This window comes from Lynx canadensis, chromosome D4 (assembly GCF_007474595.2).
Source record: "Lynx canadensis isolate LIC74 chromosome D4, mLynCan4.pri.v2, whole genome shotgun sequence".
Classification (NCBI taxonomy): domain Eukaryota; kingdom Metazoa; phylum Chordata; class Mammalia; order Carnivora; family Felidae; genus Lynx; species Lynx canadensis.
The window spans coordinates 73,374,962-73,402,767 of NC_044315.2; the positions used below are offsets into that span (position 1 = coordinate 73,374,962).

General features: G+C 46.6%; 2 protein-coding genes across 2 annotated transcripts; one reads left to right on the plus strand and one right to left on the minus strand.

The window, feature by feature from the left end:
• Positions 1-760: 760 nt before the first annotated feature.
• POLE3 (DNA polymerase epsilon 3, accessory subunit) lies at positions 761-5,798 on the minus strand. The gene is made up of 4 exons (XM_030293576.2): positions 5,616-5,798; positions 5,424-5,509; positions 4,942-5,060; positions 761-4,676 (listed from the first exon to the last, which is right to left on the minus strand). Exons 1-4 carry the CDS (start codon positions 5,679-5,681, stop codon positions 4,504-4,506), a joined length of 444 nt encoding a protein of 147 aa, XP_030149436.1. The 5' UTR covers positions 5,682-5,798; the 3' UTR covers positions 761-4,503.
• A 4,271-nt stretch (positions 5,799-10,069) lies between these two features.
• On the plus strand, positions 10,070-27,288 carry CD4H9orf43 (chromosome D4 C9orf43 homolog; the record flags this gene model as incomplete). The annotated part of the gene is made up of 11 exons (XM_032595522.1): positions 10,070-10,280; positions 10,381-10,531; positions 14,642-14,699; positions 15,580-15,680; positions 19,729-19,879; positions 22,475-22,565; positions 22,828-22,904; positions 23,107-23,194; positions 25,573-25,652; positions 26,550-26,607; positions 26,817-27,288. Coding segments are annotated over 11 exons (1,251 nt in total), but the record flags the coding sequence as incomplete, so codon positions are not given.
• Positions 27,289-27,806: the final 518 nt, after the last annotated feature.

A 27,806-nucleotide genomic window follows, 5' to 3' on the forward strand; every position in this document is an offset into this window, starting at 1 on the left:
GACAATGAGGTCATATTTTTTGTGCATTTAAGAGTCAGGGACACGGGGCGCCTGGGCGGCTCAGTCGGTTGAGCGGCCGGCTTCGGCTCAGGGCATGATTTCACGGTCTGTGAGTTCGAGCCCCGCGTCGGGCTCTGTGCTGACAGCTCAGAGCCTGGAGCCTGTTTCAGATTCTGTGTCTCCCTCTCTCTGCCCCTCCCCCATTCATGCTCTGTCTCTCTCTGTCTCAAAAATAAACGTTAAAAAAAAATAAAAAAGAGGGACAGTATCATGCATTCACTTACCTAGTTTTGATGACAATTATGTTACTATCCTTGTTTTACAGACTGGGAAGACAATCTCTGGGGAGATTAAATAATTTGCCCTGCGTCACACTGGGTTTTCTCTGCAATGCCTACTAGTCATGCTCCTTCAACTCATATGGGTAATTAGTGCCCCCCCCCCTCCCGTGTAGATCCCCTGCTCATTTCTTTCATGACACCAGTTCCATCTCAGAGTTTATTGATAACTAGGTATAATTAGGACTATTTACCTCAAAGAGCTCAGTAGGAGTGGAAAATTTAAGAATGCTGCTGTTTGGTGTGATCTATTTCTCACATTTTGTTCTTGGCGAGAAAACCTGAGTTCCCATTCTCTACCCTACCCCCAAAATTTGAAAATACTTTTAATCTTTCCATCTTATCCATAAAAAGTATTGTGAATGCAACAATGTGACTAGCTCTTAAACATAATGTTGAGCAAAAGAAGTCAGGCGCAAGAATACATATTGTATGATTTCATTTATATAAAATACAAACCAGGCAAAATTCACTTGTGCTGTTAGAAGTTAGGATAATGATTACAATTGAGGAGGAGAGCGACTGGAAGGGAGACCAAAGGGGTTTATTAGGGTGCCGGTCATGTTGTTTACTGATCTGAGTGCAAGTTACATGGATGTGTTTGTGCAAGTTCATCCAACTTTACATTTACATTTATCTGCACCATTTAGTAGGCATATTATACTTCAATAAAAAATAATAAAAAAAATCCCACAAACCCCTCAAAACCTACTATTGTGAGTACTTCCCAGGGAGGTACAAGGCATGGTGCTAAATGCTGTCAAGTGCTAGCAAGAGATTAGTGGTTGCTGGGGACTGGAGGGAGGGAAGCATGAGCAAATAACTGCTTAATAGGTGCAGGGTTTTATTTTGGGGTGATGAAAACGTTTTGGAGCTAGACAGAAGTGGTGGTTGCACAACACAGTGAGTGTGCTAAATGCCAGTGAATTGGTCATTTAAAAATGATTAACGTTATGTTCTGTGAGTCTCATCTCAACTGAAAGATAAAATTGGTTCATTGAATGCAATGTAGTATTCTGGAATGGATCCTGGATCAAAAAAGGCCTTTAGTGGAAAAAGTGGTGAAATACGAATAGTTTGGTATTTGGTATTTTTCTGTTTTGACAAAGGTACCATGGTTATGTAAGATGTCAACATGAGGCAAAGTTGGGTGATTATATGGGAACTCTGCACTCTGCAACTTTTCTGAAAACTAAAATTGTTCTAAAATAAAAAGTTAATTAAAGAAAAAAAGAGAAATAGAAGGCCATGGACCACTAGAACAGGATCCTAGCTTTCATAAATTAGTGATAAGATCTTAAGCAAGTCACTTCTCTCTGATGAGCCTCCATTTCCCATCAGCAAAAATAGAATTAGGCTGCAAAAGTAATTTTTAAACGATTTTTAAGTTTATTTTTGAGAGAGAGTGAGAACGAGCTGGGGATGGGGACAGAGAGGAAGAGAGAGGATCCCAAGCAGTCTCCACACTCAGCAGGTGCTCCACCTGGGGCTAGATAGGAACCTGAGTCAATATCAAGAGTCAAAGGCTTAACTGACCCAGTCACACAGGTACCCTGATTTGATTTTATTTTTTAAGTAATCTCTACACCCAATATGGGCTTGAACTTACAACCCCAAGATCAAGAGTCGCACGTGCCACTGACTGAGCCCGCTAGATGTCCCTGCAAATGCGATTTTACCTGGGTAAGGATGAAAACCTTTCACCCTCCAAATCCAGATCAGAATCTCTAGGCATGAAGGGAGGTGGCTTACAAAAGATGAGATTTTTGCCTTAACCTAGTAAGCAACCTTCAAAATTCGGATACCCCTACAGGAATGATTAGGGTGTGCTTGGAAAAAACTGGTTGATAACCTCAGATTCTTCCCAGTTCTTTTAAGTAATCTCTACACCCAGCACGGGGCTTGAACTCACTATCCTGAGGTCAAGACTCACATATTCTACCAACCGAGTCCGCTAGGCCCCACTTCTGTAGTTTTAAGTCATAGTTCCCGCTCTCAGGAAACATGGCTTAGGTAGTCAAAATGTGCTAACTAAAACCATGTGCAAGGAGAGTTCTTTTGGGGATTCAATGACCGGAGACTTACACAATAAAGTAGAAATGGATTGGAATAGATGGTAAGGCAATCCCTCCTTAAGCAGGTTTTGTGTACCAGGTTTAAGTATGGATTTAACGGGACGCAGTGAGGGGCTGGAATACAGCTATGTTCCAGGAAGATCCACTTGGCAAGCAGTACACAGAAGCTAGGGCAAGCAGAGATGAGGCAAAAAACTGAGCTCAAAGGAAGCCACAGGAGTCCAGATGGGACTTGAGAGTTTAGCTGAGTGGTGCTCATGGGAGTTAAGAAAGGATGTTTCTTTTGTGGAAAAGGAAAAACCACCAGATCTAGTGACTACCGGGGTTGTACCTTTATGAAATGTTATTTATAAATTCATGATTTAAAAAGTTCTGTACATTAGAGAATATAGCGTTGTGGCTGAGATCACAAAGGTAATAGCTCTCCTTGATAGAGTTTCAGAGTTTATACTTGAAAGCATTTAGAACGGTGCCAGCCTCATAGTAGGGACTCCATAAATGTTGAGTCATTGAGCAACTAGTACGCATAGGTTGCCCAGCAGAGCCATGAAAACCTCTTGTTGTGGTCGAAGAGCAGCATCTGCTGGCCATCCAAGGTAACGCAGGATCCCGTGTTTACAAAGATCTGGGCGGGTCCACATGTCAAGAACTCTTTGAGGCAGGATCAGTGGGTCCTCCCCAAAAGCATACTATAAACAAGCAGGATGAAAGGGAGTCACCACTTTTAACAAGAATGTTCTTTATTTATACAAAGCATTATAATTTTCCTCAATAGTCTTCACTCAGTTGTCAACAAACTTTTGGCTGTATTCGTTTAACAAATTAACAGTGTCAAACTACATACACCTCACTACCTGTCAACCTCCAAGCGCTCAACTTAGAGACAAACAAAAAAGTGCTTGGGGCACCACATGTCAAGGGAAAAAAAAATAAGATTAACAGAGTTACTTTAGAAGCAGTTAAAGGGGTTGGCTTTTGGGGGTGGGGATTAGATTCCTGAGCACCATCAAATTTCTGCCCTTTAAGCAGGTTATCAAAGTTTCTGGGTTGGCAGATGTGAGAAAAGGAGGAAGAGAGAAAGTGGAATGGGGAACAGAAGAGAGGCAGAAGAGAGACAGGAAGGGAGAAGCACAGAGGGACCAAATGTGCATAGAAGAAAGTTTGGAACTCGTCAGGAATTGGAAGGATGAAAAAATTAAAGCCACAAGCTTGGGAAATGGACTACAAGAAGAGAAAGCCTGGAATTTTATACCTTCCAGGAGGTGACGATAAAGCGATACAGTGGCAGGCAGCGAGGTGCAACTAAGACTAAACCATCTGTGTTTTTTTCCCATTTTGTTTTTGTGGGGTTTTTCTGTTTGTTTTGGTAAGAGTAAGATATTAGCACACTTGCTTGACTAACTCCACTCTACACTGCTGCTTTAAAAGCTTATGAGGCCAGAGAGCAGCCACCCCAGCAGGCCAAATGCCTACCAGGCAATATAGAGGGGCTGCAAGCCAGTGGGGTCTGTGGAAATCAAAATTCAATGTTACCTTAAAGTGAAGAGACAACAGATTTCATTATTCTCCTATAGTCTTTTAGTACTTTCCTAAAGCTAAACCATTCTAACCACTTGTAATAATAAGCTAGTATTGCCATATCCTGTACAGTCACAACCGGCTGACCATGCTCAAAGCCCCAATTTTTCCTGAGCTTTGACTGCCTCTGTGATCTGGAACACAGCAGGCAGCATGGAAGTTATTATTACTTTTTTGGGGGTGGGGTCAGAAGGGAACTGGGGATCAAAAACTGCCTAACCACGTATGTAAGGAAACAGGAGAGATCAGATCGACTAATTACATTAGCCGCCCAGAATCCCTCTCGCCTAAAAGTCATTACCTTCAGACTGATTTAGCAACACAGGACCCTGCTACTCAGATGCTCTGACGGAAGTGCTGGTTTTGATGATGATTCAGTCGTCAGTTTTTATTTTGATCTTCTCAGGCTTTTCTGGCTAAGACTACTCTGCCCAGCAGGGAAAAGCTGCTTCTCACAAATGTACCACATGTCAGGGTGGTACTTTCCAGCGTGCCACAGTCTTCCCATCCCGTTAGTTGTCCACTTCCTCCTCCTCATTCGGCTCTTCTTCTTCCAGCCTGTCCTCGTCTTCATCGTTGTCCTCATCCCTGCTCTTGTCTTGCTCTTCCGAATCTGTTTTTTTGTCTTTGTCCTTCTTCTTTTGCTCTGAAGCTTCCTTCTTGCCTTTCTGCTCCCGCCTGTAGGCTGTAAGGAGGAAGGTGGGGGTTAGGAGGCAGGGCTGAATCAAGCAGACTGCAGCAGCTAACTCCACTGTATAACTGGAAAAGCTGGGGCAGAGAAGGAAAAATACAAATCAGATCTGAGGCGGTGCCAACGGAATGGATTCTGAGTCACGTCCAATACTTGTCTCCTGTTCTTACAGGGACCCAAGCGGAGAAGACTCAGGGCCAGGTGAGCAGGTAAGACAGGATGAACATCTACTTGGCTGAACAAAGAAGAGGGTCATTACCTTCCAGAGCTTCTTTCAATGGGGTAACGAACCGCTGGAACTCCATCTCTTCCATGGCTGAGAGCACGTCACTGGCATTCAGTGTCTTGCGTTTCCCTTTCATCGCAAAGTTGTTGGCGCTGAAAAAAAAAAAAAGACAAAAGGGTTTCAGGGGCCGTCAGACCCCCTCTTGCCGCCTATGGGGTGGGTGGAAAAGAGGCACCAGAGGTGGTACGGAAAAGCCTAGATCTCAGATGCAGGGATTTTTTTGTGACGTGGTTAAGTCCCTCCCTTCCCCGTACAAAAGGGTTAAAGCAAAGCAATTTTGTTGCTTTAGTTTGCTTCAGACCTTGCAACAACTGGATGAGGGGTGAACTTCCCCGCACGGGGGTAGGACACGATTACTGGGGTCTGGGCCCCAGGCCGCGGACTCCGGGGGCAGGTCTCTGCGACCCCCTTACGCCTCAGCCCAGCTAGGTTCTGGCTAGCTCAGCTTGCCTCACCAGGAAGTGGCGTACAGCACGAAGACGCTGGCGGCGCGGGAGATGGCGCTGCGGGCCTCCTTGGAGATGTTGACACCGTCCGGGAGCTGGAAAAAGAACGTGGGTAAATAAAGCTGCCGGCCGGCCCAGGACCTGCTTCCTCTGCTGCCCGCTCGTCCGGCCCTGGCCCATCCGCCCGCCGAAGCTTCTCACCGCCTCCTTGATGATCCTGGTGATGACGGCATTGGGCAGGTTTAGGTCCTCGGGCCTCTCCGCCATTGCCGCCACCGGCGCCCGCACCTCCGTCCCAAGCGTCTTCTTCAGGCCGCTACGGCGTCCGGACTTCCCGCGTCCCCGCAGTCTGACCCAAAGAGGCTTCCGTCCCGCCCCACGTTGCCCACACGGTGTCCCACAGTGCCCCGCGCGCCATAGCCTCCCTCCTCACCCAGCCCCGCCTCCGCCTCCGCCTCGAGTCGTCCAAGGATCCGAACTTTCCACGCCGCTACGGTTTTGGCCCGCCCGGGCTTCCGTCCGACCCCACGGGGACTCAGGGTCCCTTCCCATGCTCGTTTCTCTGCTTCACACCGCCACCACGTCTGGAGCCTTCTCATCGGATCAAGTATGGCTCACTGGAGCTTCCGTCCCTTTCCCACAGTGCTCTGTGCCGCTGCCTGGCAACGGCGCTGCCTGGCGGCTAGAGTGGGACCGAGGCTAGGACCGAGCGGACGGGGCGGGGCTCCTCTTCCAACGGAAGGCGGGGCCTGGAGGGCGGGGCCCCGCCTCTTCCACCCGGTCTCTGGAGGGGACCGGTTTTCGGAGTGCGCTACGGCGTCCCGGCAGTTTGGCGTGGCTTTTGGTAGCGCGGCCTTCCGAGGCCAGACTTTCCCACTTCCCTTTTGCGGAACGAAGCGGGTATCTTTTTTCGATTCTACGGGACCTGATGTCCATCTTTAATCTTTTCACCCCTCCCAACTTTGTAATCGCATTAAGGATGTTTATCGCCTAGAATTGTTGAACGCAGACTTCTTTGCCAGTACAGCCCTAACGCTGGCGACATAGAAATGGGCATGACTAGACCTCGGGCCTCAGTTCGGGTTTGTCAGGTAACGAAAGGGCAGTAAGCAGCCGGTGTAAGAATAACGCGACAGTGCCTTCCATTCAAAACCAAACCCTGTTAAAATTGTATTTATTTTTTAGTTCATTGAATTGAGGATCATACATCTTTCCCAAACACATTACCATGGTTTTGCAGTGGTTTCTAAGTTGTATCATTTTCATGTACGTAGAAACTGTCCTCGTTCCCACTGAGCACCAATGGTTTTTTTCCCTTGAAACATGCTCTCACGTCACCCTTAATGTTCCTGCTTTAAAATATATATATATATTTATTTTGAGTAATCGCTACAGGCAACCTAGGGCTCAGGCTCAGGATGGGAGATCGAGAGTCTCATGTTCTACCGACTGAGCCAGCCAGGCATCCCAATTTTCCAGCTTTTGACAGAGACATGAGCGTGGAGATCTACTTCCTTATCATGAGAAAAACAAGAGCAACTGCAATGATAAAGGGCAACGGAAGTAGCATTGGTTAGAGATTATAGGGTTTGGTGGCTGACCTCTCCGTCTGGATAGAACAATAGGTCTGGTTTAAAGCTACCAGGAGACGCTGAGCTCCATCCAATTGCTATCTAGTCAGAATTGGGACCACCGTGTTGTCAAGTATTTTGATCTTTAAGAGGAACCAGAAATCTGAACATTGTGGACTGTTTCCATTTAAAAAAAAATGTCTCAAAGTGCAGACCAGACAAAACAAGGCATGGGACAGGTGTGATCCCATGCCAATAGGTCACTATCTTTGGTCTAATTTATAGGCTCTTCAGAACAGGGACTTATTTTGTTCATTACTGTTCTCTATGCCTGTAACAGGTCCCATCACATATTTGACAGTCAATAAATGCGTTGAATAAAAAGAAGAAGAAATTGATACTGTCTTTAAAAAGTTATCAGGGGGGCGCCTGGGTGGCTCAGTAGGTTAAGTGGCCAACTTCGGCTCAGGTCATGATCTCACGGTCAGTGAGTTCAAGCCCCGCGTCGGGCTCTGTGCTGACCGCTCAGAGCCTGGAGCCTGTTTCAGATTCTGTGTCTCCCTCTCTCTGACCCTCCCCTGTTCATGCTCTGTCTCTCTCTGTCTCAAAAATAAATAAACGTTAAAAAAAAAATTTAAAAAGTTATCAGGGATCACATGGTAGTGATTGCCTAAAATATTTCCAGAGAGAGAAAGATGCTACTACTCATCGAGCCCCTATTGTATATGATACATTAAAGTACATTTCCTTTAATGCTCTTCAATTCTACTTCGAGATTTCCCATTCCCTCTTTATATGAGGAAGAAAGCTGAGGGAGGTGAAGTCACTTGCCTAGGACCATACAGCCAGTAAATGAAAAGCCAGAGGCCTCTGATGTGACTGCAAGTCTACTGTCTTGATGTTTGAGTAAACCCACTCATTTCTGGTGGGTATTTTCGTTGCCTGTTTGAGAATTGGAGCATCTTGAAAAATGAAGCACGTTTTCCAAAGGTTCAAGCCATCTAAAGGCATGTCAAGCACTTCTGTGACTGCCTTAGTTCTAATTTGATAAGGCTTTTTGGAGATGGTGGTGTCTTCTCCCTAATGATTAATGAAGGGGAAAAGGAAAGGATGCTAATACTTAATTTTGAACTCTATCCTTTTTTCAAATTTATTTTTCTTAAATACAAAACAGCTCTAAATAATGAAGGTGAGTTTAGTCAGCCTCACTTCTTCCTTATAAGACCTTTTATTTTTTTATTTTTTAATATTTTATTTTTATTTATTTTTTTTTTAATTTTTTTTTTCAACGTTTATTTATTTTTGAGACAGAGAGAGACAGAGCATGAACGGGGGAGGGGCAGAGAGAGAGGGAGACACAGAGTCGGAAACAGGCTCCAGGCTCTGAGCCATCAGCCCAGAGCCCGACGCGGGGACCGCGAGATCGTGACCTGGCTGAAGTCGGACGCTTAACCGACTGTGCCACCCAGGCGCCCCTTATTTTTATTTTTGAGAGAAAGAGTGAGCAGCATGGGGGCAGAGAGAGAGAGAGAGAGAGAGGATCCGAAGCAGGCTCTTTGCTGACAGCAGAGAGCCCGATGTGGGGCTCGAACTCACAAACCGTGAGATCATGACCTGACCTCAAGCTGGATGCTAAACCTACTGAGCTACCCAGGTGCCCCACCAGATCTTTTCATACCCATTAACTGTGGTATGAAATTTTTATAATGACTCTGTGAAATAGGCTTATCCTCATTTTACAGATAAAGAACCTGAAGCTCAGATTGCTTAAGTGCCAAGTCACTCAGCTACTAAATGGCCAAGTAGGAGACGTGAAGTCAGTTGGCTCCAAAAACTCTAGCCCCCTCCGTTTCATGCTGAGCCGTTTTCATACTTACTTGTTAGCCAGGCTTCTTTTTAAAAAATGTTAATTCTATTTTTTTTTTTTAATTTTTTTTTTTCAACGTTTATTTATTTTTGGGACAGAGAGACAGAGCATGAACGGGGGAGGGGCAGAGAGAGAGGGAGACACAGAATCGGAAACAGGCTTCAGGCTCCGAGCCATCAGCCCAGAGCCCGACGCGGGGCTCGAACTCACGGACCGCGAGATCGTGACCTGGCTGAAGTCGGACGCTTAACCGACTGCGCCACCCAGGCGCCCCTAAAAAATGTTAATTCTAAAATACTTAACATGCAGAGTTATATTAGTTTCAGGTGTACAATATGGTGATTCAACAATTGTATACATTTCTCAGTGCTCATCACAATATACTCTTAGTCCCTTTTACCTATCTCACCCTTCCCCCAGCCCCCACCTCCCCTCTGATAACCATCAGTTTGTTGTCTACAGTGAAGAGTCTCTTTTTTGGTTTGTGTCTTTTTTTTTCTTTGTCCGTTTGTTTTGTTTCTTAAATTGCATATATAAGTGAAATTATATGGTATTTATCTTTGACTTTTTCAGCTCTCTTATCATTATAGTCTCTAGATCCATCCATGTTGTTACAAATGGCAAGATTTCATTCATTTTTAAAAAATGTGGGGAGCAAGTGGGGGAAGGGCAGAGAGAGGAGGAGCAAGAGAATCCTAAGCAGGCTTTGTGCTGTCAGTGCAGAGCCTGATGCAGGGCTCGAACTCAGGAACCGTGAGATCATGACCTGAGCTGAAATCAAGAATCCGATGTGTAACTGACTGAGCCACCCAGGTGCTCAGTCTTATTCTTTTTAATGGCTGAGTTGCTTGTTACCTAATTTTTTAAAATATTTATTCATTTTTGAGAGAGAGAGAGAGAGAGAGAGACAGAGTGCAAGCAGGGGAGGGGCAGAGAGAGAGGGAGACACAGAATCTAAAGCAGGCTCCAGGCTTTGAGCTGTCAGCACAGAGCCTGATGTGGGGCTCAAACTCATAAGCTGTGAGATCATGACCTGAGCCCAAGTTGGATGCTTGACCAACTGAGCCACACAGATGCCCCACTTGTTACCCAATTCTTAATTATCCTATGACCATCACTTATGTATATGGGTTCAATAGAAATATTTTATGCTTTGAGTCCAAATTAAGATCTGGATGTCATGGCTAATGTATAATATGCTCTAATTATGTGGTTGTTGTTACTCTAGAGGGCTGGAAAGCTGTGCGATTGGCTTTTGTCCTAAACCAGTTGTAGCTGTGGACTTGCCAGATGAGAGCCAGTGGGATGAAACCACCTGCAAGTTGGCTGTTTGTCAGCATCCACAGTGCTGGGCAACGATCCGCCGGGTTGAGAGGGGCCACCCTCGAATCCTGGGCCCTCCCTGCAAAACAGCTCTGAATAATGAAGGTGAATTTAGTCAGCCCTGCTTCTTCCTTGTAAGATCTTTGAACTATTTTCGCTTGGCTCCCTTTTGACATTTTATATGTTTTCCTGTCTTTTTTCTTAGACAAATCCCCAGTGCTCACCATTGTAAACATCTCAGATTCCTGCTTCCGGGCCAAGAGACTTGCTCACGGTCATTTATCAGGATTTACCTTCACCAAAGCTCCCTCTTTATTGTGTCAAGGTTCAAAGTTTGACTCCAAATTTCAAGGCAGGTAAATTATCATGGAGTCTTCCCTTATGAGCCCCCTATCTCAAAATTCTGAGTTGACTTCCTTGACCCATGTAGTAGACTCTGAGAAAGCTAAATTAAAAATAAAACACCAGTTCAGGGCGCCTGGGTGGCTCCAGGCTCATAGCCTGGAGCTTGCTGCGTATTCTGTGTCTCCCTCTCTCTCTCTCTCTGCCCCTCTCCAGCTCGGGTGGTCTCTCTCTCTCTCTCTCTCTCTCTCTCTCTCAAAAATAAATAAATTAACTTAAAAATAAAAAGGCCACTAGTTCAGTTAGAGAAATGGTGAATAGGCAGTGGGAAACAAAAGGAAAGCTTTTTTTTTTATTGTAGGACTTGGTTAAAATAGGGTTGTATTCGTTTGCTAGGGTCACTGTAACAAAATACCCTAGGCTATGCGGCTTAAACAACACAAATATATTTTTTCACAGTCGAGAGGCTAGAAGTCCGAGAATAAGGTGTTGGTAGAGTTGTTTTCTTCTGAACCCTTTCTCCTTGGCTTGTAGGTGGCCTATGTCTTTTTTTTTTTTTATTAAAAAAATTTTTTTTAATATTTATTTTTGAGAGAGAGACAGAGCATGAGGGGGAGAGGGGAAGAGAGAGAGAGGGAGACAGAGAATCTGAAGCAGGCTTCAGGCTCTGAGCTGTCAGCACAGAGCCCGACGCAGGGCTCAAACTCACAAACTGCGAGACCATGACCTGAGCTGAAGTCAGACACCTAACCGGCTGAGCCACCCAGGTGCCCCCTAGGTGGCCTGTGTCTTAACATGATCTTTCTTCTGTGTGTCTTTGTCCCAATATCTTTTTCTTCTTTGTTAATTAAGTGCTTAATTTTAACTCCAATATAGTTAGTATTAGTATTATGTTAGTTTCAGGTGTACAGTATACTGATTCAACAATTCTGTGTGTTACTCAGTGCTCATCATGATAAGTGTACTCTTAATCCCCTACCTCCTTTTCTTAATAAGCACCATTCATTGGATTAGGGCCTGTCTATATGACCTCACTTTGCCTTAATTACTTCCTTAAAGACCCTCTCTCCAAATACTGAGGGACTCAAATTCCGGGGTACTGAGGATCAGGATTCAACGTAAGAATTTGTGGGCACAATTCAGGCCACCACGGGGAGCACCTCTTCAGCCTTTGCAGGTCATCAGAAAACTGTGTCCACACATGCTCTCTCTCTTGTCTTTTATTTTTAGGTATGAAACTATTTGTAAGCTCTTGAAGGCAGAAACAATGGTTTCCTTTTGAATCGCCCACAGAATCTAGGCACCCAGTTAGTGCTTGCTGATAGGGGAAGCGAAGGGACAGATGTCTGTGGAGAACTTAAGACTTGTAAAATTCGAAATCTTATGGCCTGGAGTCAAGGCACTCCCGGCAGTCCTTGTACTGGTTCCTTTTCTCCTGTTTGATGTAAGCAGCCTTTGGTGGCTTCTGGTAGGCTAAATGCCGTATGGGAAAGGGTAGGACTACTTTCTGGTTCTCTAGGACTTGAACCTCGGGAAGAAGATGGCTTCTCCCAGCCAGGGCCTATGGAGGCAAAGGCCATGACGTCACTCATGTCATCACTCATTGAATTCACAAATGTATCTTAGTGGGGGCCACTTTGCTGGGCTCTGGGGATTCAGTGGTAAACAAGATTCAGTATTTTTTTAAGTCTTTTATTTTTGAAAGGGGGGGGGAGGGACAGAGAGAGAGGGACAGAGGATCTGAAGCAGGCTCTGTGCTGACACCAGTGAGCTGATGCAGGGCTGGAATTCATGAACCGCGAGATTGTGACCTGAGCCGAAGCTGGACGCTCAACTGACGGAGCCACCCAGGCCCCCCAGCAAGATACAGTCTTTACCCCCAAAGGGCTTTCAGCCCAGCCAGGGAGGTGGAGAACCGTTCCGTGTGCCGAGAGTGCCGAGAGCAGCACCCCTGGTTGCGTGGAAGCACACAGGAAGGGTTCCTCAGGGCACCATCTTCTGTGCAGGTGGTACCTGTGCCTACCCCTGAAATTTGGACAGTCTGGTGAAATGGGGTATTGCAGGTGGGAGGTGGACGTGAAGAGGGTTCTGGACTACAGAAATAGCATATCCAAAGGCCAGGAGGCAAGAGGAAGTTCTTTAGGTATGAGGAAAAGGGTCCATCGTGTATGCAACATAGAGCAGGAATGGGAGGGTGGGCAGAGGTGAGGCTAGGGAGCTGGAGAACAGCGGCCAACATCACATAGATCAGGCTCAGAAGTTGGGTCTTTATCTTATACTTCCTTGGAATATTTATTCGTTCGTACACTTAATGTGTTTTAACAAATAAATATAATGCAAGTGATATGAAAACGTAAGGGGACAGTATTTTTTTGTGGTAAATATGTGTTACATTAAATTTACCATTTTAATTGTTTTTAAGTGTACAGTTCAGCAGCATTAAGTTCATTCACAGTGTTGTGCAACCATCACCACGATCCATTTCTAGAACTTTTTTTTTTTTTTAATTTACATCCAAATTAGCATATAGTGCAACAATGATTTCAGGAGTAGATTCCTTAGTGCCCCTTACCCATTTAGCCCATCCCCCCTTCCACAACCCCTCCAGGAACCCTCAGTTTATTCTCCATATTTAAGAGTCTCATATTTTGTCCCGCTCCCTGTTTCTATATTATTTTTGTTTCCCTTCCCTTATGTTCATCTGTTTTGTCTCTTTTTTTTAGTCTTTTTAAAAAAATTTTTTTTAATGTTTATTTATTTTTGAGACAGAGAGAGACAGAGCATGAACGGGGGAGGGTCAGAGAGAGAGAGAGACACAGAATCCAAAACAGGCTCCAGACTCTGAGCTGTCAGCACAGAGCCCAACGCGGGGCTTGAACTCACGGACCGCGAGATCATGACCTGAGCCGAAGTCGGACACTCAACCGACTAAGCCACCCAGGCGCCCCTGTGCTGTCTCTTAAAGTCCTCACATGAGTGAAGTCATATGATTTTTGTCTTTCTCTGACTGACTAATTTCACTTAGCATAATACCCTCCAGTTCTGTCCACGTAGTTGCAAATGACAAGATTTCATTCTTTTTGATTGCCAGAATACTCTATTATATATGTATATACCACATCTTCTTTATCCATTCATCCATCGATGGACATTTGGGCTCTTTCCGTACTCTGGCTATTGTTGCTAGTGCTGCTATAAACATGGGGGTGCATGTGTCCCTTCGAAACAGCACACCTCTATCCCGTGGATAAATGACTAGTAGTGCAATTGCTGGGTCGTAGGGTAGTTCTGTTTTTAGGTTTTTGAGGAACCTCCATACTGTTTTCCAGAGTGGCTGCACCAGCTTGCATTCCCACCAACAATGCAAAAGAGATCCTCTTTCTCCACATCCTCGCCAACATCTGTTGTTGCCTGAATTGTTAATGTTAGGCATTCTGACAGGTGTAAGGTGGTATCTCATTGTGGTTTTGATTTGTATTTCCCTGATGATGTGTAGAAATTTTTTTATCATCTCAAACGTGAACTCCATACCCATTAAACAGCAACTCCCCACTCCCTCCTCCCTCTAGCTCCTGTTAATGTCTATTCTACTTTCTGTCTGTATGAATTTGCCTACTCTAGCTACCTTATATAAGTGGAATCATACGATATTTGTCCTTTTGCATCTAATTTATTTCACTTAGCATAATGGCTTCAAGATTCATCTGTGTTGGAGTGTGTGTCAGAATTGCATTCCTTATTGAGGCTGAAAAACATTCCATCGTACAGAAATACCACATTTTGCTTATTTAATATGCTTTGAACGTTTACATCAAAGGTACTCAGTCAACTTTTATTGATGGCGACATAGCTCTCTGTGGCTGGAAAGAGGGAGGCATAGGCTCTGAATTCAGTTTGATGCAACAAACAGTTGTGAAGTGTTTGCGGTGTGCAGTGTCTGGGAGCTGTTCCAGAACAAAGAAGCAAGCACAACTTAAGGGAATGGGGAGACCATACATTCACTCAGTGAGTACTAAGCCCCGAGATGTTCTGTGGATGAGCACAAGGCTTTTCCTCATAGCACCCACTGTCGTCCCAGTAAGTTGTTCGTGTCTCTGTGTCATGTTTGGAAACTTATTTTTTAGGCCTCGGAAGGATCTACCTGACAAAGATTTCACCCACTATACTGACAGGTCTCCTAAGGTAAATCATAGAATTAAAAAGGTACTCCCTTAGCATTTTCTGTTTACTAGTGGGGATAAAATACTTGTCATTATTTAACATTGAGGATGACTAGAATCTGAATGATGACAGTGATAACTAATATTGGGCCCTTAGTATATGCTAGGCTCTGTGCTAATGCCTTTCTTTACATACTATACTGTTTCCAGAAATCCCAGACACAAGTGGGATTGATCTGTGGCCGTTTGGCGTAGGTGAAACTTTCCTGTCTGTGTCCTACACAGAGCATGTTCAGCTACAAAGTAAACCCTGGCATCTCATAGTGCGGGGAAATTAAAATGCTGGAATGTCACACCCAAAATGGCCTTTAGGTCATCTACTCTGATAACTGTCAAACTTTTTTAACTATGACCTCCAGTAAGAAATACGTTTTGCAACAGAATAGCATAAAACGACCCTTACCCTAAGTATGAGTGATGTTCTTTGATAGTTTCTGTCCTATTCTATTTTATTCTCTTTTTAAAATTTATTTATTTTGAGAGAGAGGGAGAGCACAAGCACATGCACCTGAGTGTGAGGAGAGGCGAGGCAGAGAGAGAGGGAGAGAGAGAATCCCAAGCAGGTTCTGCGCTGTCAGTGCTCAGGGAATGCTACCCTAATGTCACAGGGAGGCAGGGGGGACTCTTCGCTTAAACATGCTCACTCGTGTAGAGTACCGATTCCAGTGTCTGGTTTCGTGAGGCAGCGTTATAAAGATGATTTAGGGGTGAGAAATGTCTTTTTGTCATTTGCACCACCATCCCCTTTAGGCTAGCCTGATAATTCGGTTCTTAAGCCAGTTCTGAATGCATCAGGAGCTGCTACCTTCAAGCCGTATGTAGGCTTCACGTGTTTCTCTTAGCTTTCAGTGCTGAATCTGAATGAGACACGACTTCCCAGCTCTCAAGATGTTAGAAATATGGTTGTCGTCTGGATCCCAGAACAACCAGAGAAGCGTGCGAGGTGAGTGTTGTGTCTAGAACGTGGGGGCCTTCAACTCTTGTGTTCTGCAAGTCCCCCCCCCGCCCCCCCTCCCCCCGCCACCCCTCACTGCCCTGTGCGGGCCTCATTTATGTGATCTCCTTTTTAGCCACCTCAGTGCAAGTATCAGGAGGCCATGTAGAGAAGAAGGTCATGGTCTCTTGTATTTGCTTCTTGCTCCACTGGGGTTCTATTTAATGCACTTTGTGCTTCATGTGGGGGGGGGGGGCTTCTCTACATCAAATCATAGCCGTAAATAGCATGCAACATAGAGCCCAGTGTGTTTGTGGGGTCTAAGAAACAGATGCTTCCTATCAGTTTTTCTTATTAGTCGTCCCCAGCTAGTGGAAACGTTTTCAGTGAAGCATGTGAATGTTTGGTCTCAGCCCCAAGGCCCGGCTCCGTGGCACAAAGTGGATAGTGGGTAGAACCTATGTGCAAAGCAGAAGGATCATTTGGTGAAGGCCCAAAGGCTTGGCAATGCCGATAACATTGAAAGGCAGCGTTTGGGTTTTCTTTCATGAGTGCTGAGGCTTTCAGATTCTTGTTAAGTGACTGTTTAGATGTGGTGTGACTTAAGAATCTTATTTCATTTTATTACTTTTCTTTTTTTTTTTTAACATCAGATGGGTACTATGCTGAGGTTGTAACAAACTTTGAGGGAAGCACCTGAACCACAAAAGGATCTTATTCTCTTTCCTTTTTTTTAAAGTTTATTTATTAATTTTTTTTAATGTTTATTATCTTTGAGAGAGAGAGAGAGAGAGAGAGAGAGAGAGAGAGACAGAGCGTGAACGGGGAGGGGCAGAGAGCAAGAGGGAGACACAGAATCTGAAACCTGACGCGGGGCTTGAACTTGGGAACAGTGAGATCATGACCTGAGCTGAAGTTGGACGCTTAAACCAACTGAGCCACCCAGATGCCCCTATTTATTTATGTATTTATTTAGAGAGAGCGAGAGCACATGGGAGGGGCAGAGAGAGTAAGAGAGAGAGAGAGAGAATCCTAAGTAGGCTCTGTACTCACAGTGCAGACGCAGGGCTGGAACTGACAGACTGACGCGAGGCTGGAATTCATGAACTGTGAGATCATGACTGAGCTGAAATCAAGAGTCAGATGCTTAATCAACTGAGCTACCCAAGAGCCCTTCATTGTTTGTTTGTTTGTTTGTTTTTTTAAATGATCCTATCAGAGGGGCGCTTGGGTGGCTCAGTCAGTTAAGCGTCTGACTTCAGCTCAGGTCATGATCTCACAGTCTGTGAGTTAGAGCCCCGCGTCAGGCTCTGTGCTGACAGCTCGGAGCCTGGAGCCTGCTTCCGATTCTGTGTCTCCCTCTCTCTCTGCCCCTCCCCTGCTCATGCTCTGTCTGTCTCAAAAATAAATAAAAACATTGAAAAAAAATTTAGAAAAAAGTTCTTGTCAGTGATTCTGCATACATGCATTTGTGTGTGTGTGTGTGTGTGTGTGTGTGTGTGTGTGTGTGTGTATGATGTAAACAAAAAGCCCCTAAGGGTTTATTTCCTTTTATGTAAAAAAAAAAAAAAAAAAAAAAAAAAGCCCAGATGTGGGTGGGCCAGGGCTGGTATGTCAACTCCGTGAGGTAATCAGAAACCAGAGCTCCTTTTGGCTCTCTGGTCATCATCCTTAGCCCATGGGTTTCATTTTCTCAAGGTGTTTCATGGGGGCTTTTAAGGTCTAAGTTGACTGCTAGAGCTCCAGCCATCATATCCATGTTCCAGGCAAGGAGGAGGAAGATGACAGTACAAAAAAATACTTGAGTATCTCCTCTATGGTGAGCAGTGAGAATTCAGTGAAAAACCAAATTGACTTTGGTCCTTGACCTCCTACAGTCTTAGGGTGGTGGTGGGGGATTCAGACCTTACACACATCACCACACCTAAGTATATAATTACTCATTTAGATTAATGCTATGAAATCAAATAACGGGACCATAAGAGAGAATGGTAGGGAACCTAATTTAGATGTAAGGTTAGGTCTTGATTTTAGCAGCTTCTGGGTAGTTGGTCCCTTTGGACTTCTAGCCAGCCATCTTTGAGTACTGAATAGAGGATGGAAATCTTCATGGTCACCATTCACAAATACCCGTGGTGCTTCTGTTTAAGATGGCTGGGAATAAGTTGTGGTTTTTCTTGTTTCAAGACCAGCTGAGAAGAAGCGCATTGTCTCCAGCCAGGATGGCAGAATGAACTGTGTAGCTATAAGTTTGAGGTTTTGGTCAAACCTTTATGATATTACTCTGTACAGAGTTTTGGTTATTTTATTTCATTTTTCCTTTCATCTACATTCCCCCTGTCTCCGTTCTTTTTAAATGAACAAAATCTGTAAAAGAAAACCCCTCTTAAGGAATAATTACCAAAGCATTTTCTATTCTGAGACTCTCTTCTCTACCTCCTCCCTGTAGGAGGGTGAAGAGTATCTTGAAGAGAAGTTAGGAGGAAGTGTTGGGTATTCAGGGGGAATTTTTGGCCAATTAAAGGCAAATTCCCAGTGTGACAAAAAGAGAACTTCAGTGGACTAGGGGTTATAATGGACTTGAGTTTCTCATTCTCATGCCACCCCTTATGAGTAAATGTAACCCTGAGTAAGTCACAGAGCGGGAAGATTCCTCCATGTTGTTCACTGCTGAATCCCCAGCCCCAGCCCTGTGCCTGGCACATCACTGGCCAACAAATACTTGTTCAGTTTTCTCAGTGAATGAATTGATAACCTTTTGGGAAAACGAAACAACTAGTCCCTGTATGATCTGAATTCAGCAATAGGATGGGGAGCCAGGGAGCGAAAATGTGGTGGCCCTCACAGTGCAGAGGAGGGTGCTGCTGGAGTGGGTCTGGAGACCAGGGGTTTGGCTTGCCAGGGTTGTGTCTGGGAGGCTGGGATGTTCATGGGAAGGAGTGGCTCTGAAAGGAGTGCTTTGTCTTCGCTGTTGCTTTTCTAGAAAGACCATTTTCTCTATAGAAAGCAGAAAACAGAAACACAGCTGGGACCTCCAAGGATGAATGTGCCTCCCCCCTTGCCAGTACACATTTTTGAGCAACTAACTTCAGAGTCCATACCTTTCTGGAACCAATTTGACTTGGAACCATTACCTCAGGATCTGTTGAAGAAGTGAGTGTCCTGTGAGCCTGTGGTAGAGCCAGAGCACCTGCTCTTCTCTGAAGCAGAGAAGGGGCTAGTAGCCTTCTTATTCTGAGTAGGGACAAAACTGTCCCCTTACTTGTGCAGTGAGTTCTTAGACTTACCAGTGTGCCACCATTTACCAAGTACTTACACTTGCCAGGCCCTGTGCTAAATAAATAAGCACATTATGTATATTCTCTCACTTGAACCTCCACGAGAACTGTTACTCTCTTCTAACTTAAAAAAACTTTTTTTAATGTTTATTTACTTTTGAGAGAGACAGAGTGTGAGTGGGGGAGGGGCAGAGAAAGAGGGAGACACAAAATCTGAATCAAGCTCCAGGCCCTGAGCTGTCAGCACAGAGCCCGATGTGGGCCTTGAACTCACAAACCGTGAGATCGTGACCTGAGCTGAAGTCGGACGCTTAACCGATTGAGCCCCCCAGGCGCCCCCCCCTTTTTGTGTTTAAAGTAAGCTCTATGCCCAATGTGGGGCTTGAACTCATGACCCGTAGATCAAGAGTTGCCTGCTCCGTGGACTGAGCCAGCTAGTCGCCCCCCACTCTCTTCTTTCTGTAGATGAGTTATGGGTAAGTGGGAGGCAGAAGGGAAATGTGGTTTGGAGTGAGACAACCTTTGGATTTTGCCTTGAAACTTCCTGGTTTTGTGCATTGTGGTAATTTAACTAGCATCTTACATTTCATTCCCTTATTTGCGAAATGGGGGTAAGAATGCCTGTCCTCAGGGAGCTGAAAACACCTGTTGGTACAGGTCTTTTCAGGCCCAAAGTGGAAAATGTATTCAGATTTGTAGCCCTTTTCATCTCTTTTTCCTCAGCCACACTCTCCAGGAACAACTGTCGCTGACTGTCTGGCTGTCTCTGTCCCCTTCAGCCTTTTGCCTGATGAAGGGAAAACCAGGCCTTCTCTGGAGATGAAGACGCAATTGGCCATGATGAAGAAGAAACTTGCCCTGGAGAAGAGCCGACCTGACAGTGCCATTTCTGCAAAGATGTTCTTATCTGTGCACCGCCTCGCCCTACAGGTAAGAGCCAGGGGGCCTCGGAGAGGGATGTCTAGATGCAAATCCCAACTCATTACTTTCCAAGGCTGGAGGAGGCGACTTTCTATTCTTTCTCTCTATCCTTCCATGCTGGACTCAAGCCCCATAGAAGGGCTGGGCTGTATGTAGTGAAAGCAAATGCATGGGGAGGGGCTTGAGGACAGCAACATTCTCTGTGTCTTCTGCACTTCCGCACCGTTTCCTCTCTCCATAGCTCCTGGTATGATGTTGCCCGCACTGGGTTCTCAAAAAGTGCTCGTTGGCTAGATGGGTACCCGCATTTGAGGGATACATTTTGGGAAAAGGAAAGAACTTCAGTAGAGCTTCTCTTCTTCTTCCTTTTCCCCTTCCCCTTCCTCTCCTCCCGCCCCTCCTCCGTCTCCATCTCCCCCTCCTCCTTCCCCTCCTCTTTCCCCTCCTCCTTCCCCCTTCTCCTTCTTCTCCCCCTTCTCCTCCTCTTTCTCCTCCTCCCTCTTCTCCTTCTCCTTCTCCCCTTTTCCTCCTCTTTCTCCTCCCCCCTCTTCTCCTTCTCCTTCTCCCCCTTCTCCTCCTCCCCCTTCTTCTCCTCCTCCTCCTCCTCCCCTCCTCCTTCCCCCTTCTCTTTCTTCTCCCCCTTCTCCTCCCCCTTCTCCTCCTCCTTCTCCTCCTTCTTCTCCTTTTCCTCCTTCTCCTTCTTCTCCTTCTCTTCCTCCCCCTTCTTCTCCTCCTCCTCCTTCTCCTCCTCCTCCTTCTCCTCCTCCTCCTCCCCCTTCTCCTCCTCCTCCTCCCCCTTCTCCTCCTCTCCCTCCTCCCCCTCCTCCTCCTTCCCATCCTTCTCCTCCTCCCCCTCCTCCTCCTTCTCCCCCTTCTCCATCTCCCCCTTTTCCCCCTCCTCCTCCTCCTCCCCTTCTCCTCCTCCCCTTCTCCTCCTCCCCCTTCTCCTCCTCCTCCTCCCCCTTCTCCTCCTCCTCCCCCTTCTCCTCCTCCTCCTTCTTCTCCTTCTCTTCCTCCCCCTTCTTCTCCTTCTCCTCCTTCTCCTCCTTACCCTTTTCCTTCTCCTCCTCCTCCTCCCCTCCTCCTTCCCCCTTCTCTTTCTTCTCCCCCTTCTCCTCCTCCTTCTCCTCCTCCTTCTCCTCCTTCTCCTTTTCCTCCTTCTCCTTCTTCTCCTTCTCTTCCTCCCCCTTCTTCTCCTCCTCCTCCTTCCCATCCTTCTCCTCCTCCTCCTTCTCCCCCTTCTCCATCTCCCCCTTTTCCCCCTCCTCCTCCTCCCCTTCTCCTCCTCCCCCTTCTCCTCCTCCCCTTCTCCTCCTCCCCTTCTCCTCCTCCCCCTTCTCCTCCTCCTCCTCCCCCTTCTCCTCCTCCTCCCCCTTCTCCTCCTCCTCCCCCTTCTCCTCCTCCTCCCCCTTCTCCTCCTCCTCCTCCTTCTTCTCCTTCTCTTCCTCCCCCTTCTTCTCCTTCTCCTCCTTCTCCTCCTTACCCTTTTCCTTCTCCTCCTCCTCCTCCTCCTCTCCCTCCTCCCCCTCCTCCCCATCCTCCTTTTCCTCCTCCTCCTCCTCCTTCTTCTCCTTTTCCTCCTTCTCCTTTTTCTCCTTCTCCTTCTCTTCCTCCTCTTTTTCCCTATCCTCCTCCCCCTTCTCCTTCTCCTTCTCCTATGACTCCTTCTTCTCCTTCTCCTCTTCCTCCTCCTCCCCTTTCTCCTCCTTCTCCTCCTCCTCTTCCTTCTCCTCCTCCTCCTCCCCCCTTCTCCTTCTTCTCTTCCTCCTCCTCCTCCCCCTTCTCCTCCTTCTCTTCTTCCTCCTCCTTCTCCTCCTTCTCCTTCTTCTCCTTCTCTTCCTCCCCCTCCTCCCCCTTCTCCTTCCCCTCCTCTTCTCCTTCTCTTCCCCCCTTCCTCCTCCTCCTCCCCCTCCTCCTTCCCCTCCTCTTTCCTCTCCTTCTCCCTCTCCTCCTTCTCGTCCTGCTTCTTCTTTTCCTCCTTCTCCTTCTCTTCCTCCCCTCTCTCCCTCTCCTCCTCCCCCCTTCTCCTTCTCCTACGACTCCTTCTTCTTCTCTTCCTCTTCTACTTCCTCCTCCCCCTCCTCCTCCTCCTCCTTCTCCTTCTTCTCCTTCTCTTCCTCCCCCTTCTTCTCCTTCTCTTCCTTCTCCCCCTCCTCCCCCTTCTCCTTCCCCTCCTCTTCTCCTTCCTCTTCTCCTTCTCTTCCTCCCCCTTCTTTCTCCTCCTCCCCCTCCTCCCCCTCCTCCTTCCCCTCCTCTTTCTCCTCCTCTTCTCCTTCTCTTCCTCCGCCTCCTCCTCCCCTCCTCCCCCTCCTCCTTCCCCTCCTCTTTCTCCTCCTCCTCCTCCTTCTCCTCCTCCCCCTTCTCCTCCTCCCTCTCCTCCTTCTCCTCCTCCTTCTCCTTTTCCTCCTTCTCCTTCTCTTCCTCCCCTCTCTCCCTCTCCTCCTCCCCCTTCTCCTTCTCCTATGACTCCTTCTTCTTCTCCTCCTCTTCCTTCTCTTTCTCCTCCTTCTCCTTCTTCTCCTCCTCCTCCTCTACTTCCTCCTCCTCCTTCTCCTCCTCTCTTCCTTTTCTTCTTTTTCGTCTTTTCCTTCTTTCTGTCTCCAGAGACCAGCACTGAGATATCCTGAACATTTGAAGAAATTGTGTTCTAACCTGAACACAGAAGGTAGATTTTCTGGTGCTGTCAGATCCTCAGGTACTGTTCCCCCTCAGCCCACAGTGCTTATACTTGATCTTGGTCCCAATTTTGTTATGTTTGTGGCCAGAGTCATACAGGATCACATGTAGAACTCAGGAAACTGCAGTTTCAGAAAGCAGCCCTCTTCCCCCCCCCCCCCCCAATGGCTTGGTTCTGACAAAGGGGTTGTCGCCATTGTGGAGCAGGGCAGAGCAAGCAGCCCAGGGGCGGGTGGGAGCTGTCAGGGAGAAGAGGACTGAGCAGGTGCTCTGGTCACCAGGTCACAAGCAGCAGCAGCAGCAGCAGCAGAAGCAGCAGCAGCAGCAGAGGCTGGTGAAAACACCACCTAAGAGACAGGTAGAGGGGCAGTGAGGGGCGCCCTAGGACTGGCTGGGTCTGGGGCAGGGGCGCAGCCTGGAACAGGAAGGGATGTATGAGGTGTCCGCCTCCCTGTTCTCTGTCTGGTTGCAGATATTGACTTCCTTCTTTTAGACTCTTTCTGAAACGTTTTCTTCACTTCCGAAGGTCCTAATTCAGTTCCTCCTCATGTGGGTTTCAGGAGGCTAAAAAGAAACCCAAGAGCGATCCAGGGAGCCCGAACACTTTGCATAAACGTTCAGGTGCCATGGTTTATGGCCCACGCCATGGTAAGGAGAATGTGGGTTTGGGAGGGACAGAATCTCAGGACGTAGCCGAGGGCAGGAAGAACTGAACTTGTCCGTCATCTTGGGACCTGCCTTTGTCGGGCATTCGGAATTCTTCTTGGAACGTTTTGGCTGGGCTACCATACATCATCCTTCCATCAAACGTTTACTAAGGAAGCAAGCTGGGCCAGGTGTCTTTTTCATGTGGGCATTTGAGAGATGACCATGAGCATGAGTCAGAGGCATCTTTCCTCATGTCTTTAGCAAAGGCAGAGTGATTTCAGGATGAAGAGCAAGCAAGGAGGCAGGAAAGAGCCAGGGCCCCTGATTAGCCCCCAGAGAGTTCTAAAGAGGCAGAATCCAGGGCCACTTCCCAGCTACACGTTAGTTCCTGGAGGCTCGGGTTGAGATCATACTATCTAGTCCCCTGTAGGAGGCAAGTAGCTGATCTTGATAGGAGATTTTTTCCCTCTGGTGTTCCTGCTGGATGCGAGAAGAGATATTTCTCCCCTTTTTGGAGTCCTTATCACGTGTCTGAGCTGAAGGATATACTTACCCCGTCCCTCTGACGTTGCTCAGTTTGAGTGCAGAAAAAAGAAAGAAAGAACAGAAGGGAGAAAGAATGCCCTGAAACCTTAGAAGATTCTTGTGCCCTATTAAGACTGGACATTGCTGATCATTTCAGCATCAGAATTTGCTCTCCAGCCCTGGGGCAGTGGGAGGGTCAGGAGAGCTGTTTCCTGAGAAGAATGCTTCTCTCTCTCAGTTTATTTCCCATCCCATTGAGCTCTCAGATGCCAGCAGTAGCCTGTGACCTGAAGATCTAGGAAGCTTCCTGACCTTCACGTGGGATGTAGACAGAGCTAGGGCTGTTGCCCAGGGTGGGGCTGACTGGTCCAAGGTTAGCTCCTCATCTGGGGTGATCAGCACTGCCCTGAATTCATTTAAGTGCTTTTTGTTCCTCTTCCTGATGCCTCCAATAGGTGATTGGGTGCCCTTTTTTTTTTTTTTTTTTTTAAAGTAGGCTTCACACCCAGCATGGAGCCCAGTGTGGGGCTTGAACTCACAACCCTCAAAGCAAGACCTGAGCCACCCAGGTGCTCCTGTTTTTAGAGCAGTGGCCTGTCCTCACCGGGTTGAGAAAGATTTATGGACGAGTTGATTTTTGCGTTGGATCTTGAATGTGTGAGCATTTTACTGACATGAAAGAGAATTCCCAGAAGTGGGAATAGCTTTAGCAGAGGCATCTTGGAGGAGTGTGGCTACTCAGGGAACACAGCAGTCCATTGTAGCTGTCGGTTATTTGAGAGAGAGTGATGAAATGTTGGGCTGAAGAGGTAGGTGGGAGCTTGTGTAGCCTGCTGAGGTGTTTGACCTTTGGTCCAGGTCGTGGTGCTCCCCCTTGACTGCTCACTGAAATCAACTGAGGGGCTTTTAAATCTCAAATACCCAGGATGCACCACAGACCTATTAAATCAGAAGTTCTGGTGTTGGAACCTGGGCCGCAGTAAATGGAACCCCCAGTACTCCCAGTGTGCAGCTAGGGTGAGAACCAGTGCTGGTAGGGAGCCAACAGAAGTGTTAAGCAAGGGAGTCTCTTGTTTGGCTTTGCCTTTTAGCATAACATCTCTGGTGGCAGCTTGGAAGATGTTCATTTAGAGGAAGGGAATTGAGAAAGGAAAGGGCGGATGCATTCAGGGACTAGATGGGGAAACGACTGATGCAGAAGAATCCTAGAACTAGAGCTTTTGGAAGGGAGGGGTTCCATTTTTGGAAGTGAATATGGAGACATTAGGGTTGGTACCACAAGGTAAGAGGAGTATTTGTAAACTGAAAACCTAGGGTTAGGGCTTCTTTCGCTGCTAAGATGTGCAGATACCTGCCCCTTAGGTTTCTTGGAGGAACTCTAAGTCATTGAGCATACACTCGAACTTAATCTCTAATTCTTTTTAAAAATTTTTTTCTTTTAACATTCATTTATTTTTGAGAGACAGACAGAGTGTGATTGGGGGATGGGCAAAGAGAGATAGGGAGACACAGAATCTGAAGCAGGCTCCAGGCTCTGTGCCATCAACACAGAGCCTGGCGTGGGCCTCAAACTCACAGACCGAACCGTGACATCATGACCTGAGCTGGAGTCAGACGCTTAACCGATTGAGCCACCCAGGCGCCCCGATCTCTAATTCTGTAGTAGATGTGGTCACAGTCCCAGGTGAACAGATTCACAGGTAGAACTCGGAGGCTGAACTCCCTTCCACCTCCTCTAACCTGTCTTACCCTAGACGGGGTAGGGACTTATAGACTAGGGGTCACCTAGAAGCCCAACAATGGGATATGAAATACCAGTAAGCAGAGAACTGAATTGGCTTTGTGATCACTAGGTCACAGAACTCTGTTGGGTTGGAAAAGTGACCAAAAGCAGCCACAGTGGATGAAGTTAGAAGGACTCACCTTGAAGCAGGTAAGAGTATGGGAGCCATTCTGCCAGGGCCCTGTTTCTGTTATCTATTATTGTAGAACAGACCACCTCAAAGCCGGAACTGCAGTGGTTGATCATTTCTCGTGATTTTGAGGGTTGACTGGATGATTTTTCTGGTGTTGCTTGATGTCATTCAACACAGTTGCTTTCAGCCAGTGGCTGGGGTGGGGCTGTTGGCCAAATTGCCTTGGTTCTCTTCTATGAGGCCTCTCCGTGGCTTGTTTGGGCTTCTTTTAAAAATTTTTTTCTTAATGTTTATTTTTGAGAGAAAGAGAGAGAGAGAGGAAGAGACAGAGTGTGAGCGGGGAAAGGGGCAGAGAAAGCAGGAGACACGGAATCCAAAGCAAACTCCAGGCTCCAAGCTAATAGCACAGAGCCCGATGTGAGTCTCAAACCTACAAACCGTGAGATCATGACCTGAGCTCAGATGCTTAACCGACTGAGCCACCCAGGCGCCCCTCATGAAAGCACGTTCTTAAGAGATGGGGCTGAAACTGGAGCAATGTCACTTCTTCCATATTTTATTAGTCACAAAATCACAAGCCCAGCCCAGATTCAAGGGGAGAGAAAATGTACTCCGTCTCTTGGTGGGAGGGGCAGCATGTGCATGGAGGAATTGGAGGAATTGTTGGGAGCCACCTTTGGAGGCAGTGCACCCTAAGCTGACAGGTGGGAATGGAGAAAAGTGGGTTCTGGCTTCGTCTGGTCAGTCTAGTGGGCAAAGAGTGTGTGATACACGCTTCTCTCTTTAGTCTCAGGAGGTGGCATTTTGTCCTGTCTTAGATGCTAATTTTTCCAAGAAAAGCATCTTTTAGAAAAACCCTTACTTTCCTAAAGTCTTGATTCAGGTTTCTTTACACTTACTCTAATGAATTTCAGGATTCCATAGAGAGACCACAGATGAAGAATTATCTGGATTCCTCCCCCAGTAAGGACGGTAAGTTCTTAGGGTGGAGGAAGCTTAGTAAGTCATTTAGGCCCGGGAGAGCTGAACTCCTGTTGACAAGGATGGTTCACCTCCCTGGAAGCCATAGTCCTCATCCCTCAGAAGGGTCCTAATGACACGCAGCCCTTCCTTTTCTGTCCTGCATTTGGCACAGTTGGGAGAGGGCTGCGGGTGCAGCTAATGGCTGGGTCTTCTTTCAGATCCTGAATTATCTAAGACCAAACCCTCTAACAAGGACATCAGCACTCAAGAGGACGCTGTGCTGGAATCCCAAGAGAGGAGCCCAGAGGACCTTTCAGATGGTACATCTAGAACAAGGTGGAACCCTGAGCTCAAACTACTGAGGATTCTTCAGGCCACTGACGACGAGGATGAGGAGAACTAGCTCTCCAGGTCAGAGAGTGGAGAGTATTTCAAGACTCTGCAGGGCAGTCTTACTCCAGAGCAGAATGCTTGGAATCCTGAGGACGGTGACCTTGGACATAAGGGCAGAAAGCGGAGGGGACTTCTGCTCCCTGGAGGCTTTACCAGGGCCTGACCATAGAGATTCTGCTTTTTTCGTTCACTTCTCCTTGCCTCTAAAATAATTGAGTAGAAAAAGCCTCATCCTTTTTAAACTTAGATTGTTTCTCTTTCATTAGGAACAGAATAATTTTAGTGATTAAACACAACTGCTGCTTAAGCAAAAGACTCATTCTGTTTCTGGGAGGAGGGGAGACATGTTTCTGCTCATCTGTTTTCTGGGTCACTTTTATCTCCCCTCTGAAGCTCTGAAAGGTTTCCAGTTAAAGGAAGATGAATTTTGGGACTCCTGGCTAGCTCAGTCGGCAGAGTGTGTGACTCTTGATCTTGGGATCGTGAGTTTGAGCCTCACGTTGGGCATAGAGATTACTTTAAAAAAAGGAAAAAAGGGAAGATGAATTTGGCCCGTGAGACACCCTACTGTGTTCCCAGCTTTTCCTCTCATTCTCTGGAAATGGTTTCTTTTAGAGATGGCACCCAATAATCATTTTTATATTAACCTGAAAGAGTCTATAAAGGTCTAGTTTCTAAATTATTGAGTCTGTAGGAATGTTTCAGTGATACTTGTAAAGACTCAGAATTTCAGAGTCTCAGGGGACCTTGAATTTGGTCTTTGGAAGGATTTTTTTTTTTTTCATGTTTTTGTCCTTCAAGTTTTTTTTTTTTAA

What these genes read in the sequence shown, in the direction of transcription:
- POLE3 (XM_030293576.2), bottom strand. Translation starts at nt 5,681, where the DNA reads ATGGCGGAGAGGCCCGAGGACCTAAACCTGCCCAATGCCGTCATCACC. An exon ending in GTGCTGTACGCCACTTCCTG is followed by an intron (nt 5,061 to 5,423) that starts GTGAGGCAAGCT and finishes TTTTTTTTTCAG; the next exon opens with CGCCAACAACTTTGCGATGA. An exon ending in ATTGAAAGAAGCTCTGGAAG is followed by an intron (nt 4,677 to 4,941) that starts GTAATGACCCTC and finishes TCCTCCTTACAG; the next exon opens with CCTACAGGCGGGAGCAGAAA.